Source organism: Topomyia yanbarensis, chromosome 2 (genome assembly GCF_030247195.1).
Source record: "Topomyia yanbarensis strain Yona2022 chromosome 2, ASM3024719v1, whole genome shotgun sequence".
NCBI lineage: Eukaryota > Metazoa > Arthropoda > Insecta > Diptera > Culicidae > Topomyia > Topomyia yanbarensis.
This window is the reverse complement of record NC_080671.1, coordinates 463901238-463918468: the sequence shown is the minus strand read 5'-3', so window position 1 is coordinate 463918468 and position 17231 is coordinate 463901238. Positions and strand designations below refer to the sequence as shown.

Below are 17231 nucleotides of genomic sequence, written 5' to 3'. Positions count from 1 at the left end.
AAGTTCCATCATTGAAATGATAAGTTCTGCGTTTGAGATGTACTTCCCCTGGTTGCCGGCAGAATACCTGTAATTAGTGCGTGTGACTTTGTATGTGTATGTGATATTTGATTTCTTCCATATCAATAGACTCCCCGGTTATGTCGGCATGGAACGTATTATCTAGTAAATGAGCGTCATGTTTATTAGTCGAACTGAACACGTGGACCTAAGCTTCTAGGGCCGAGTAGAGACTTCCGGACGTAACCGATTCATGATCGTGTGAACACTGGCGTTTGTAGGTTAACTCTTGGTACCGCGTTTGTATATTTATAAGTGCTAAACCTTTCACTTATTCTCCGGGGTGTATTCATGTTTGCGAGATCGTGCGTGTATGTGTGCGTGGATAATCGCGAAGGGCTCGAGCGTTTGGAATGTGTTGTCTAGTGAATATGAGCATCATTTTTTACTGGTCCAACTGAAGGTGTGAGTCTAGGCTGCTAGGATCTAGGGACGTGGCCAATTCACGATCGTGCGAGTGGTGCTTGAGATCGCATTTGTAAATTTATAGTTGCTACAACGTTCACTTAATTACCGGGGTGTTTTAATGTTGGCAACATCGTGGGCGTAAGTATATGAAGATGTTTGCAATTGCATGCTCGTGTTTGTGACCGTTTGTTTTATCGTGAAGGTCGCGAGCGTTTGGAATGGGAGAGATTGTGTGTATTTGTGAGAATATGCAATTAATTCTCAAAAAGGCAAGCTAAAATTGTGACATCAATAAGCATCGCTATGCATCTATTCCCTGACCCAACTGTCACAAATACTCATACGAACACATACACACAAACACAACACATAAAAAGGGCATAAAGCCCTATCGGTCTCCCAGATGCTCCACTATTGAGGCGTAATGCAATAACCACTGTAATGCAATTGTCTGTCATAGTTATTTAGCACTGATGCACAAAATATGCTTAACTTATTCATGCCCATGTTGTTTGTGGACAACAATGTTTTTAAACAGCTATAACTTTTGATTGAGGCAAGATTTGTTCGCAAAAACAAGTAAGGCTAATAAATCTGCCTTTCATATGAGCATTAACAGCTACAAGGATCAGCTCAAGAGCTAAAGTTATTGCAATTACTCTGATTGGAATCCAACGAAGCAGTGCTTCCAGGGACAGTTTATGTTGACGACGGAAACTGAATTTTTCATATATCTTCGTTATTGTGCAATATTTTTATAAACTGATAAAACATCAATTTAGACTGTCTTTGGCTACGTTTTCCATGCAATTGAACTATTGTAAATATTCTTGTAGAATTGTATTGAGCATTGAAAGGTAAAAATTGAGCAGCTTCTAGCACTGCAAGGGAAGCACCTATCTTTATAAAAAAAACTTTTCGACTAATTTTGAGGTTATACAAAAAAATTACGCATGAGTGTTATACAAAAAAATTACGCATGGTTCTTTTAGTGTTTCGGATTCTCCTCGTCAGTAACTAACAACAACTTAATGCTAGTTAGATACGTCTAAATTGACGCTAGTTAGACACAAATCCAAAAAGGCATACGTCTTGCGTGAACGCTAATCAACCAGCTTGTGCTGAATGATGTCTCGATAGTAAGCACAGAGGTTCCGTTTACCGACGAGGAATGTGAATCGAAACCGTCTTTTGGTATAAGAACCAAACGCCTGGTACCAAGAAATATTCCCGAATGGATAAGACCAAATTTTTGTGCATACGGACACAGGAGAGAAATTCCACGAAGATCCGTCCGAAAATAATTAAAATCCTGATCGACCATCTTACATTCCTATGAAACTGTACACATTTCACCGGCATGGAAGACTAAACATTTTCCACAATCAGTAAGATTATTTTGACTCAAGAGCAATTTTTTAAAAGGGCGTAAATATTTCTACGTGCATTAATTTCAAATATTTTATACAGCAAAACTTTCTGAGGACGAGTTTGAGAGAATGAATATTAATGTGCGAAAAAAATATGCACTGAAAAAATTTTTGTGTCATGTCATAGCTTTCAAATGATTTACAATATCACCTTGATGTCAAAGAGAAAGTTACAGGAAATGTTATGGGCCTTTTGAAAAAGTTATTATTGTTGGTGGAGAAACGAGAATAACTTCTGAAAAGGTCGTAATAGAACAAAAAATTATGTTGTTAAAACAAAATTTGCAATATCTCGAGAACTACACATTTCGGAAAATTTTTGTTTATAGCATTTTGATTTAAAATAACGTTTAGAATCATTTAAAGAGAAAATTGTATTTTTGACTCGAAATAGTAAGAATTATAAAAATATGTCAAAAGTTGTTGTTAGGAATATTTTTTAATTGAAAGCTTCTCCATGATCCAAATACACTGAAAACGTCTCTTTTACGTCTTTAAAACGATAAACATTAAATTTTTGACATTTTATAATTGGGTAACGCGAATAACTTTTAAAAAGGGCCTAATCACACGAATTAACCGTTTTGTTGGAACAAAATTCAAAATATTTCGAAAACTATTGCATTTTGAAATATTTTTATTTAAAATAGGACTGAGAATTATATTCTGTAATAAAATTACAGTTTTGTATGTCAATTAGTATGAAATTTAAAAACATGTATAAAGTTATTGTTAGAAAAACTTTTTTACCGATAAGTTCTCCATCATACAATCACATTCAAAATATTTCTTTTCTCTTAAGGTTTTTGTTTCTAAAATATAAAAAAAATAGAAAAAAAGTGTTTTTTTGCAATTTGTATTTTTAACACATATTTTTTTCACACATAAATATTCATTTCCTGAAACTCGTTCACAGCAAGTTTTGCTGTATAAAATACAGTGATCGAACAAAAAAATTGAAATTAATACACGTACAAATGTTTACGCCTTTTTGAAAAATTGCTCTTGTATCAAAATATTGCAATTGCCAGAGAAAACATTGGAGATTCATAAACCGAACACAACTTCAAAGATTCGTTCGAATCAACGATGGTCATAGTTTGTGGTCGGCCGGTTTCTCATGGAGTCCCTCAAGACCTAACATAGAGTATGGTTTTTTTCCTGTTTCGGATTCTCCTCGTCAGTAACTTATCTAACTAGCATTAAGTTGATGTTAATTACTGACAAGGAGAGTCCAAAACACTAAAAAACCATTCTCCATGTTATGTCTGTGTCCCTATGCACAAAAATTTGGTCTAATCCATTCGGGAGTATTTCTTAGTACCAGATATTTAGTTCTTATATCAAAAGACCGTTTCGGTCCCCATTCCTCGTTAGCAAACGGAACCTCTGTGTTTACTATCGAGACATCACAGAGCATAAGCCGGTTATTTAGCGTTCACGCAAGGTGTGTGACTTTTTGGATTTTGATGCCTTTTTTATTTCAATAATAGAGGTTTTAACCTTAAGGTCTATCGCCTCTTAAGCATTTTGATGTCTAATTAGCGACAATTTGGCGCTGGTTTGGACTCATCTAACTAGCATTAAGTTGGTGTTAGTTACTGACTAGGAGAATCCGAAACACTAAAAAAACGTCTTTATGTTAGGTCTTCTGTCCTTATGCAAAAAAATTGGTCCTATCAAAAAATTTTTCCCATTTAGGAATTTCGCATTAATATATGACACCGCACCCACTTATAGAAACATATTTCCACCTTTCTGTTTTTCATCTTGATTACTGAGAGCTGCAATGAGCTCTATTTAACAGGTGCTGGTAAACGTCATATTAGAATGGATTAGTAACCAAAACAATCGAAGAAAGTGTATGGTAATAGCAATTCATTGCGTCATAAATTTACAGAACCCAAGCGCGTGAGCCTTCTCTTTATTGGTACAGTCTTATCCAGCTGCCTTTATATTGTGCCGTTTTGACGTTTTAACTTGGAGGAAAACAAATCGTTTACACAGGGAGTTTGGAGCCAAACAAAAAACTTCGCGTCTAAAGTAGAGAGCAGTAGTGTTAAAATGTGTTTAAAATATTTGGTCCTAATTTAAATGGCAGAATTTTTAATAGCAGTGAATAATTGGTGATTGATGGTTAATTGGTTCAACACTAAAATGGATCAGAAATCCCCCAACATAGTTCCAGGAGAGGCGTCCGAAACTGACGAAGACGACTATGATTGTGGACAGGTTAGTGCAAGATATTCAGTTTTATTCTGCATTACGACGCGTTGATTATTAAAACAATGCAAACAACATTCGTTCTGAATATCAATTCACATTTTTTTTCTACGTTTGTTATGGAGTGTATCGCAAATTGGGTTTACGGCTTCTAAGTACATGAAGAACCGCGAATCACGATTTCTCGTTCAAAGTTAGGGTTGCTACATGTGCTGAGATTTTGAGCCGCAGATTTTTACTGTCCTGGGGGTAGGCTCTAAAAAACTCCAGCCACTCTCACTGTGAAAGAGGGCAAAATAAATCAACTAAAACAGTGGTAGAAGCCCTACTTATATTGCAAAAGGAAAAATAAATTCCGGGTCAAACTCGGCTAGGTGGCAATCCTAATCGAAGTTAAGCCGTGCGAATTTTATTCAACCTAGTGTCGCAACTGGGCAATGTTTTGCTGTGACCAGACACCTCTAAGGCCTAAGGCCGTTGCACTGCTGTGCATTGCCATTATAAAGTGCGTTTGCAGTTACTCTGTTCTCGAACATAGGGCTCGCTTACTCAAACACTCATCAACTGGCCCAGGGCACTTTTCCAATGGCTGCTGCTAGTCGTCCTTCCTTCTCTGTGTCTGAATAGCAAATGACTGCTTTGTCCGTCGTGCACGCCCTCTATAGCGGCAGTGCTCGCTATCGTTCGGGTTTTTGGGAGATGGCTAGTAATTGGGCCATGAAGACTAAAATTCTCTTTTTATTTTATAAACCGATAGACCTAATCTGTTTAAATATAACAAATATAAATATATGTTCAACCTTTAAAACTTCAGAATGATTTTTAATTGATTTTCTAATTCTAAAAGAATGTAAACACGCCCTCCTTTGACACTATCAATCTTCCTTGACAGTGAATTTAGCCACATGGGTTAGTATTTTTGACAATTAGTTTAGAGTAGTAGGCCTTGCCTAGAAAGTGTCAATAATCGAAAGATATTTAATTTTCTCGCGTGAAAAATACTGGACAATCGATGGAACAAGTTTATACAGAAGCAGAGAAAAATGGACAGAAGAGCAGTCTAGCCGGAACAACATTGTCTCCAGCGACCGGAGTTCATGAAGATTTGACAACGTTCATCCCTAAGAAGTGGCATAAAAGCCTTTAAGCAGGAACGAATTTCAAGTTTTGGATTCCGGTGAGATCGTTTCTAATATTTTCTTTGCGTTTTCTTTTTAAATAACATCACTAAATATATTAAATATATACAGAATTACATAATCCGCAGCTCCTTTTTTTCGCCTTTTTACATCTCCGTCATCTAGAAAACTGTTTCGGTTCCGAGCGTTTTCCGTAAGTAGATGATAGGACTATTATGAAATAAAAACGCTCGTAAGGACGTGGCGAGGTGTTTGGAGTTGAGCGGGTCTACGTCATATTAGATTGTTGTGAAGTCTTATATGACAATGGTTATGCTCAATTCTGCAACTCCATCTACGATTTGTGCAGGTGTTCATGCTATGCTATGCTATGGGTTAGTATTTTTGACAGTTATCCCAGCAAAAGGGTAGGTATCAAGGTAGTTCAATAGAAGGTGTAGTTGCGATAAATCAATTTTAAAAAATAAGTTTTATTTGTTATTTTGTGTACAAAGATATGAAAAAAGACCTCGATTATGTATCTTTAACGTTAGCTGCATCGAAAAAAACAGCATATGGCTTAATGATCCAATTTGGGAGGAGGCGACGAATTAGAAGAGAGGTACACAGAATAAGTTATTTATTTCCTTTTTTTGGAAAAAATAGTATTAGTATTTCTGTTTTAGCGTTAAGTATTTTGTCCTTTTTATCTCATTGAAAGACAGCTCTTTGGTATAATGGGACATTTGCCTGCTCCGTGCTTCATTTTGGGAGATATTAAATCCCACAGAGGTTTTTAGTAATAATAGAGTATCTGATAATCACTACGTTTATCTCTGTACGACTACGCTACGGTAAGAGGGAAACTGGAAAACAATCCCATATATTATTACACTTTTCATAAAACATTACCTGGCATCCCTGCTCCAGAAACAGTTTTTTATTCAACTGAACATCAACTAAGCAATTAGTTGTATTAGCAATTTCTAGTGGAAACAGCTAAGATAAAATCAACAAAGGAAATATTGTGATAGTGGGATTTCCCTGCCATTCGTGTCTGTACTCTCGTCGCGTTCGGTTGACTCTACCAGAGCTGGCAGTCCCTCGTCAACGAATGACCGCCAGGTGTCGTACCACCTTTTTTGACTAAAAAGCAGATCGCAAACCGCCTTCGCAGTATCCTATTGGACGAGCCGTCCCCGAGTGAGGTTACGTTGCCAACATTCCTTAATTTCGGTGACGATATTGACTACACGCAGAGAAATGTATATTGAATTCCAAAATAATCCGCTTTGAATTCAAAAATATATTTTTTTGAACCACGGCCTAATTGCAATTTTTTTAGATTCAAAAATATTTATTTTTACCTTCAAAAAAAAGTTGTTTCTATTATAGGACTATTTTAGATTTAATAATGTTTTTATTTAAATCTATCATATGTTTATTTTTGAAACAACGCATTTTTTTTTTTTGCTTGAAATGCGATTTTCATTTGAAAACAATGAAAAAATATATTTAATCCAAAAAACATTTTTCTTTTGTTTTAAAAAAAAGGTTTTATTAATATTAATATTCTGATTATCATATTTTTTTGGAATCCGTATGTGCTCATATTTTGCGTCGATTCCTAATTTCGCTCATTGTGATCTAAACCAAGATTTTCAAAAAATGTCATAACTTACAGAAAATAAGTAATTTTTGAATTTTTGTTTTGAATTTTGCGATTAGATCGTGAACAGAATTAGAAACCCGCGCAAAATATTGCAGCATCTCGTTATAGATTAAACGCAGGTCTGAGATTTTCGGCTTTTATGCTATATATATTATATTTACATAATTACAGTTTCTAAGGAACAACTTTCATGGATGCATTTCGTCCTTTCCGACAGAAAAAGGTGTTGTGTTAGTCCCTCAATATCCTTACGTTCGATGAATTTTAGGGCATCAATAGTGTCTCCGTTTTCTGAAATATTTATATATATTAGGTTTATATTACATTATTAACAATTAATTTACTCACCTATAAAAGCACTCACTATCACATCGCAATAATCAAACGATTTTAATATTTTAAAAATATCCATATCTTCTAATACTAGTGTCTCGACCGCAATATCTGCCCGATGCGTTCATTTTTTCGTTTGCGTAATGTAACAAAATGGCGGAGATCTAACCATACACGGACATTATTTTAAGCAATATTTTTAAATCTAAAGCAAGTATTTTTGTTTCAAATGGTATTATTTTAAAACCAATAAAATTTTCTTTTGGCTCAACTAATTCCTTGAATTTGAATCAAAGTTTCAATATATTTGATACGAATATTCCTTTTTTCCCTAAAAGATTTTTGAATCAAATTGCAGTATTTTTGTTTCTAATATGAATATTTTAGAACCAACACTGTCCGGTATTTGAAAAAAAATATTTTTATTTCCGCTTCAATTTTTTTTTTTGAATTTGATTCGAAGTCGCAAAATATTTGAATCCAATATGCCTTATTTCTCTGCGTGTAGCAAACTCTGGTCCTACGCGCAGTCAAAAACGACAAAGGGAATGAACAGCATCTACCCTACAACCCATTCTTAATCCATTTGTCAATCAAAAACGCCATCGGAAATAATTCGAATATATCCGAAGATCCATTTAAACTTGGCTATTATTTGACCTATTTTTCAACGAGATCATAGGGTCCGAAGTAAGCAGCAATCTTTTTAACCCCTTCGTGCCCATGTTGTTTGTGGACAACAAAGTTTTTAAACAGCTATAACTTTTGATTAAGGCAAGATTTGCTCACAAAAACAAGTAAGGCTAATAAATGTGACTATTACCTTTCATTTGGGTACTAACAGTTACAAGGATCAGCTCCAGAGCCGAAGTTATAGAAGTACAATTAGTCTGATTTAATTCCAAATAGAACCCAAGACGACCAGAACTGAGTTAGTTTAATAAATTTCTGCATTTGGACCGAACTATAAGTTTTAAAATCGTCATAACTATTTTTTGAAAACTCGTAGTAAGTTACCGTCTTCGACAAAGTTGTTAACCAAAGTTGGAACTATGGCTATATAAAGCTGGTTTTTCATATTGAGTGAAATAGTGATCTTTATTAACGTAAATGCAAAATAATTGATTTTCCCATATAAAATCCCATACAAACTTTGAATACAATGCGCAAACCTTGAAAGCAACCAACCGCTACCAAATTTTGCATATGTATTTGGGACCACAAAAGGAACTCAAAAAGTGCGGTGCCCTCTAGTTTATATAATTTTGAATTTTTTCCATGCAACCGCGAGCCACTCTAGTGTATATAGCTACTTGAATATAGGCGCGTTATGTAAATAAAAAAAAATTAAAAATATTCTTACTAATCATACACATTTTAAAGATCTTTTGATTTAAAAAAAATGATCTAGGGCCTAAATATGTTTTTGACAAATTCCTTTATTTATTCGTTAATATCCAGATAATACAGATCGAGAGCGGTCCTGATGCTCCACCTCCTATCACCATCAGTACATCCCCTCAGCGACGATCTTCTTTTACGTACGCTGAAGAAGCAGTGGATCAATCCGACGGCCTCTCGGATAGTGATTTTCAACAGTTGCAGTTCCAAAGACTAATCAGTAAGTATGATGCGTTTCACACTCTACAATCGTGAGGCTAACTAATTGTGATTCGTTGCTATTTTTAACGGTTAAGGTATGCATGAGTCAGTATCTCTGTATTGCTAGTTTTGTATAATGTCAAAAAAAACTTAAAAAGTACGAAATTGTAATTGCAGACGAACGATGCGTTTCTCTTTTGAACGAGTTCATCCACACGATGGCCGTTTCCGTCTCGAGGCAACTGGCCGAAACCGACAATTTGCTGATGAAATCACAGGTGAGAGACGTATATGTATTTCGTATCATTACAGATCGCGAAAACAACGGAATAATAGAAAACGAACGGTTCACTTGCTAGTGTGTCGTTTGCTGGCGCCTTTCTACGATGTTTTATTCATATGGATTTATGTCCCTCCCTGGTGGTGTCCGAACAACCAATAGTGGAAATTGGTAGGTGCGCTTTACTAATATGTTTCTCTGATCTTTTCCCTCTTTTACAGATGATATTGCAAAACACAACAACCGCTGTTAGGAAGATCAATGAATCGACAGAACAAGTGGCCTCCAAATTACAGGATACACTTTCGTCAAATTTTATTCCAAATATTAAAATTCAACGATAACATATTTAGGAATTTAAATTGAGTAAATACTGTCATGTTTATGAAAGGGCTAAGCACTAAACCTTTTATAGGTCAAAGCGCCAAAAATTTTTTATTGATTATTATATATTAAGTATCAACAACAATTTAGAAGTACTAGACAATCTAAATACAAAAGAGTTGTTAAATATTATGGATTCGTGTTTTGACTACCCTGAATATTTTAAATACTGCATATACTGCCGCTAGAAGCATAATTGTCCCATGTGCTATGGGAATCCCTATACACATGGGACAATTATGCTTCTAGCGGCAGTATATGTGCTTCACAAACTTTAAGTGTTTCACACTTAATTTCATTAAGTACCAATATTTCTTACCTATAACATATAACAGCATTATCCAAAATATATGGGTATTTCTAATACGATTCTTTTATTATGTTTTTTTCTGATCCGAAATCCAGAGATCAACCTGCTCCAGCTCAATATGTTACGCGGACAAAGATCGACGCATTCTGTGACGCAACGCAACGTGTATAGGATACCGTTGAGTTCCCAGCCAAAGTCGACCCACTGCAGTTAGCGATCGTAGGTCGTTTCTATCCTACATGTGAGAATGATGAATGGACCTCCCAACCCCAAATGGCAAAATTCTCCGCTACGGCTCGTACAGACGACGCCACTCCTCCCCAACATAACCAGTCGGTGGCCTGAATTCGTTAGCAGACAGTTATTTGTTCGCAAACACAGGCTTCTGTTATGGCGTCATCGTATTGATTGAGACGTGGCTCGATAATCGTATTCACCTATTTTAGCATTTAACGACATTCAATTAGCTAGAGATTACTGGGTAGGGAAAATTATGAAAATTAGAGCCATAGTACTCAAGTGTGAGCAAGGATGTGAAGTAAGCAGATCGGAAAACTAGAAGTGGCAGAGTCATTAGAACAGGCTTAATATCGTACGGGCTTAATCTTTGTCTTCTGTTAATGAGGGTCGAGCTTAGGCAGTATAACTACAAATCACCCGAGTTCACTAACATGTGTCCTGGTATCGATAGACGTGTCCATCTTTACCAGGACAACCGACTATTAAAATTCAACCTATTTCGTCAATTAACTTTGATGTTTGGCACTGTATCGCACTGTCTGGGACAAGAGCTTTATTTGCCAAACGCATGTCCCCGCAGAGTCGCACGCTCCTTACACCATCTTTTGGAGTCACTACGAGAAGAGATGCCTCTGCCGTAGAAGATCTTGCAGTTTATACTCAAATAGTTTCAGCAAAGGAATAGGTAGCCGCCTACAAGGTTGTTGTACCGGAATGACGCGTTTGTCTACCTGAATCTCTACTCGAAGATCACAAACTTTGTCGATTGGCGAGTCCATCTTTATGCGACGGCAAGTAGCGTATGGATTTCAAGAATCCTCTGATCCATTTGGTTTACTCCGTCTTGTTCATTCGTAACGTGAATTTTATTATACACAACTTTGGAACGTTTTGCAGTGTCTACTTTAATCACATCGTGGATCTTCTAAATCCCACTGACCGGAAGTGGTATTACGAAAAAAAAGTTTTATGCATGTGGTCCAATTACCCATGCAAACAACTTAATCTCGGGATTTGCTAGGTTTTAGCTCTGCCGATTTTCTAATGACCCATTTCAGAATGATAGAGACCTAGCGGTACATTCCGAGGCCCCGCTCAGTTATAATACGTGTATCATTGTTATACTAGTATTATAATCAAACTTTCAAATACTTGCCACGAATACGTGTGTAAGGAATTGATGCGTAAACTAGTTTACACATTTTGGGGTGATTGCATGAAGTTAAGAAAAAAGGTATTTTCTAAGTAAATTTTGGGTTGATACGAACACGATAATCATGGTTTTTGTGATTTTTTGAAAACGTGTTTTTGAGCACTTTTTACAGTTATTGGTCAATATCTCAGGACCAAATCTTCCGATTATCACAATCGACTCACATTTCGAAAGATATGAAAGATATTGATTGATGTGTCCATTCCAAAAATGTATAACATTTTTGGATTAAATTTGAACAATTTAGGGTTAGCAACCAAAGTAAAAAAAGTATTTTTTAGCAAAATTACTCATTTTAGTTGATTTTTTATAAAACAATAATTCAGCAAAAAAATGAAATTTAAGCTTAAAATCACAACAATCTGATAAAAACTGTTGATGTTTATATCTCTCTTGGTCTTAAATAAGATTACACTAGTTTACAAGAGAAATTAAGTTGCGAGGAAAAGATTAATTTTGGGTCGTTGAACACGAAAATCATACTCAATTTCTCTTTCAAACAAGTTCGGGTTTTTCTTCAAAAAAAAATTTTTTTTTTACAGAAAAATTAATTTTTCATGTGTTCAGAAACTAATGCTTTTTAACCCATTCATGCCCATGTTGTTTGTGGACAACAACGTTTTTAAACAGCTATAACTTTTGATTGAGGCAAGATTTGCTCACAAAAACAAGTAAGGCTAATAAATGTGTTGGCTTTCATTTGAGTATTAACAGTTTCAAGGATCAGCTCTAGAACTGAAGTTATTGCAATTAGTCTGGTTGAATTCCGATGGAGCAGTGCTGCCAGGGACAGTTTAAATTGACGACGGAAAATGAATTTTTCATATCACTTCGTTATGACGCAATATTAGTGGAAACTGATAAAACTTATCAATTTAGACTATTTTTGGCTACGTTTTCCAAGCAATTGAACTATTGTGAATATTCTAGGCGAATTGTAGTGACCATTAGAAGGTAAATTTTGAGCAGCTTCTAGCACTGCAAGAAAAGCACCTACCTTTATGAAATTTTTTTTTCGAGTTTCCTGACCCCACCGTTTTCAAGAAAAAATAGTTTTGAAACCCTACATGCACTAGAAAAAAGTTGGGCATGAAAGGGTTAAGTCAATTTTGGGACGCTGAATACGAAAACAAACTTCATTTTTTTTTCAAAGAAGCATTTCCGAGATTTCTTTGAAAAAGGTGTTTTTGCTCGTTCTCGTTCAAAAATGATCTGATCGAAACGAACAACTCACATTTCGAGGTATTGATGAGCCCTTTCCAAAAATGTATAATATGCACATTTATTAATCTTCGACTTTTTTAAAAGAAATGCATACTTCCAGTTAATTTTTAAAAACAAATCAAGAGCAGAAGAAAATTCTTTTAGAATCTAATGTGATATATAATCATTTTACAAATTTTAAGCCAAAGGTCACAAAAATCGTCACAAAAATAGATGGTATGAAACACAGAGTGAAAATTGTACTTTGCATTTTTCGCAAAATCAATCATACTTTCGGCTGATTTTTTTAATTATAGATTTTAACCTTAGTCATTCGCCTCTTTTCGGGTTAGGGAAATCTCTGTTGGAAAAATCTCTAAACTTATGTTTGGAGCTGCGTTCAAAGCAATCGATTTACCAACTACACTTGATAGTTATCGTTTGTGTTGGGTAGTCTTCTCGAGCTTGCATCAAGCAGTAGTCACCTACCTTGTCACCGTCCCCAAAACCCTGATATCGCACTTCATTAACTGCTGGACCCTAATGGAATTTAACTTTTACAAAAAATACGCACAGATTTCTCGTGATGTTGCATTTTTTTGTCCCTGGCACAACAATATTTCCACAAGCAAATCAATATCACTGATGTACTCACTATCTGGAAACTTGCTTCTATTTTAAACGTGACAAGCTTTGAATTGTTTTTCCCAAGGTTCTAGAAGTTTTTTAATATGAAATAATAATCTATGTTTATATACACATGGAACTCGTTCATATGTCGATATATGAAACTAATTTTTTTTTAAATTGATGAATAATTAGTATCAGAAAATGATTTCTTAGTTAATGATTTATTTGTGTTCTTTGAATTCAATTAGTTAATTCTATGTATTGTTTAATACTTAAATTTAGAGCATTTTTCACAAACGTGGATCCCTTTGAGCGAGAAGTCATTTTGATGTGTAATTTCAATCATTACAGTGTTTGTTAGTACACTTATTATAAGTACATTGGCCTAATATCTGCTTCCTATTTACTTATATCTGCTTCGTACATCCATGGTAAGTGAGATGAAACTGCCTTTGTAGATAAATCTTCTGAAATTTTGAATACTTTCTTTTTGGATTTGCGATCAGTGCACTAAATATTACTATATTTTGCCTTTAAAATGATACCATATATAAAACGTAACAATTTTTCGCATCTACCAAGTTGTGAAAATTCTATTTTGAGTTTTTGGGCCAACATAGGGTTTAAACCTGTTAAAATAACTTTTTAGAATTTCTTCAAATCCGCAATACCCTTTTGTTTATATTTTATGATAATAGAATTTTTTTTGCTCAGGATTCTTTTCCGACCCTTTTCTTGCTCAAAATTATATCATTTTCGTATTCCTCAGAACATTTTACTCAAATCAAAATACTTGATAAAGTGCACTTTCAAATTTAAATTTTCCCATATTTGCTATAATAGAATTGCTACTTTGAACCAAGAAACCATCCCTAAAAACACCCTACTGCTTTCAAACATTTTCTTGCCCCCTCCAAATCAGATTGTATGTAATGATTTTGCGGAAAATATAATTTTCTGCTACAATGTAGACCACTGCTCCTACGTGTTTTAAAGGGAGAGTCTGTCGATCGTGTTTAAGCTCGTAATTTTCAAGGAAACTGAAAGCTCAAACAAATCAAATTGAGCTAAAATTGTTCGAAGAAATCATAGAACAATGATATAATTTTGAATGTAACATTAGTTACAAAGCAAACCCGAGCAAAAATATATTTCGAAGAAAAATAAATTGAAGGAAACGATTTGTTTTGCAAATTTCAAGACCCCTTAATACCAATGCGAAGCTGGCTAAATGGTGTCTTCGGAGCATTTCATTGACGTTACAAGTCCGTTCCTCTGACAGTGTGTGCTCACTGATTTAACCTCCTAAAAGGGAGATGTATGTTTTGAGCTACTCATTGAAAAATGTCCTAAAAAATTCATCAAAATGTTGAAAAAAAAAAGTTCTAGACCCTCCGATAGAACATTTCAAAGTTATGCTCAGCTGAAAGAAAAGCATCTAAGCTTTCGATTAGTGAGTATTTTGGCGTTACTGATTTTTTTTGTTTAAATATTTTTTACCAGAGACACCGTGATTAGGCTTAAAATTAACGTTAACATATTATCTGTCATCTTAGATTCTAGATTAAATTTCTTCTTTGCCGTAAAAAATCTTGTAAACTAGTGGTATTTAGTGTATTATAATTTTATTTTACGATGCGACCTGTAAAGAATATTTTATTATGTCGTTGTTTAGTTAGTTTTCGAGTGCACGATCACTCGAAAAAGAAAAGGTCTTGTTTAGTTATGGATTCTTTTTAAAATCTGGGCAGCCGGCTACCGAGAGTATGCTATGTTTCCTAAACAAAAGTAATTTGAACTCCACACAGCCGACCGTGGGAGTATAGCCTAGAAAAGCTAATCTTATCTGCGTAATGGGCCGGATCACTATCTATTGTAGCAGTATTTAGACAGGATTCGCTACTTCTTCTCTTCGGTATATTTATTTGGTTGAAAACTACCGAGTGATAACACGTTATACAGACAAAAAGTTATGATAGCGCGAGATGTTATAAATCAAGGTATGTATTTCCTATTTTACGTATCGGATGATATATAAAATACACGTATACAAGCGATAATAACGACCATTGATGAGAAATACAAAAAAATGTTAACCTGATACACGGGCCGGTTAGCAATAACGGAACTTGAAATTAGATTCATAAAATTAAAGGGTTGTGCACAGGACACGACCACGGTGACATTAAAAATGAAGCTTTTTTCAAGAGCGTGCAAATGAATTTTATCTATCACACATATCGACTCAAGTTCTTGATCACTCGCTTGTTTTTCTTGTTACAATTTGCTATATACCCTCCCCATTAAAACATAATTTATTGAAGGTCTTTTAATGGTAATCTATTAATTAATCAAGTATCTCACTAAGTGATTGGCATTATTTGGCTGATCCATCTAGTAAAAATAGGCTGGTCTGTCCAGAAAATATATTTAAAAGAAAAGTTCCATATTTAGAACTGTGACGAGGAAGCCCACGCCCACCAACGGAAATATACAGATTCTTCATGAAATATGAAATTTCATTTTCCATTTAAATTTTCAATAATGTACTAATGAACTTAAGTAAACAATCTTAAGGTTAAGTATTTCTTGATCGATTAGTGGTGAAAAAAAAATGAAATTATTTGATAAATTACATTGTTATACAACGTTCGCACTACCAGTTAAAACGCTATCTTGGTGACACTTTTCTTGTTGCTAATTATTATAACGTGTTATAACTCTGTAGTGTAAACATTGTATTATTAAACCAATTCTGCAGCATTTTATGTTATATAGGTGTTTTATGTGGTAATAGGACTGACATAATTATATCTCCAGTACAGCGGTTTGTTTCATAATTTAAAACAGATTTATTTTAAAATTTAAGTTGGTGTACCCAACCGTTCTATTTGTTGTATACTTTAAAACGCGATTAGAACTGTGTTTTAAATATATAGGGCAGGACAGATACTCTGACTGGATAAACTGGGAAAACAATGTTAAGTCCAGTAACGATTAAGACATTAAGCTTGAATTTGAATCGAAAAAGAACACCCGCCTAAACTGATGCTGGGACGGCAAGTTCTGTTTTAAAATTTTCCGTTGTGTGCAGTACGAAACAAAAGTGTTTGAAATTAGAAAACAAAAAGTTCTGCTGGGAATGTGATTGTTTCCGATGCAATTACACTCAGGTTTTTTTACGCAGGGGATACAGGCCGTGTAAATGAAAACCGCGTAAATTTCAAAATTCGCGTAAAAAATACCGCGTAATAAAACCTGAGTGTACTCTCCTATATAAAATACTACGCTGCTGAACAGTGCAATAACTACAGAAGCACGTTGTCAGATGCCTTACTGATAAAAAACATATAATCGAAATATGAAACATATGAAAACCAATAGGCTCTTTACCCTACGCAGCTACAAAGCGCCGTAAACATGGATTAACAAGTTACAACGCACACGCATGCATAAAAATAAATATATTTTATTCAAACGCAACACTCTTAAGCAGCACACACCGTATTGAATTAAATCCAAACCACCCCACCCACCCACTTTGCAAATCATTCTGTGACACCGTGCTGGTACCCGAAAAATCCGCACACGGCCACCGCTGCCGAAAATGCATAGCGTCTATCGCTTATTGTAGTGCCCAGACGCTGCAGCCATGATCTTACCCGTTCGACATAAGAACAAAAACTGATTCAAACGGGTACGCGTCACCTCTATTTATAAACTAACCGTATATGGTTTAGTCACTTAGGTGCGAGTGTGTGCGAATGCCAACGTTGCCGAAAATCGATAGCGCTTATTGCATCGCCCGGAGACGATGTTGCTCGTATGGGATAAGAGCAACAACTGATTTAAACGGACATGCGTTGCTTCTATTTATGACTTTTCGTCTTTCATTGAGTCACTAAGCTGCCCTCTTTTGACGGCTGTGTCTGAGAAATCTGCCTCACGAATGGTAATTTTCCCGTTTTTTGTGAACTTGTTAATTTTACCAATTTCCAAAAGTCTCCTTTTATTGGGGAGATATTAAATTATTACCAATATTTAAGTTAGGTGTTTCTGAATCGGTTGGTGTATGAATGATTAAAATCCATCTAGTAATATCGGAGTTATAAGCGTGCAAACCTT

The 17231-nt window shown here is 35.1% G+C and overlaps 1 protein-coding gene across 2 annotated transcripts; it reads left to right on the top strand.

Annotated features, from left to right (window-relative positions):
* The first annotated feature begins 3686 nt into the window (after positions 1 to 3686).
* LOC131686069 (uncharacterized) lies at positions 3687 to 9642 on the top strand. Of its 2 annotated transcripts, XM_058970201.1 has the most exons (5): positions 3687 to 4130; positions 5426 to 5634; positions 8706 to 8865; positions 9024 to 9124; positions 9348 to 9642. In XM_058970201.1, exons 2-5 carry the CDS (start codon positions 5626 to 5628, stop codon positions 9468 to 9470), a joined length of 393 nt encoding a protein of 130 aa, XP_058826184.1. In that variant the 5' UTR covers positions 3687 to 4130; positions 5426 to 5625; the 3' UTR covers positions 9471 to 9642. The 2 variants fall into 2 exon arrangements, with proteins under 2 accessions (XP_058826184.1, XP_058826183.1); XM_058970200.1 differs by lacking the exon at positions 5426 to 5634 and having other exon boundaries at positions 3697 to 4130.
* The last annotated feature ends 7589 nt before the right edge of the window (positions 9643 to 17231 follow it).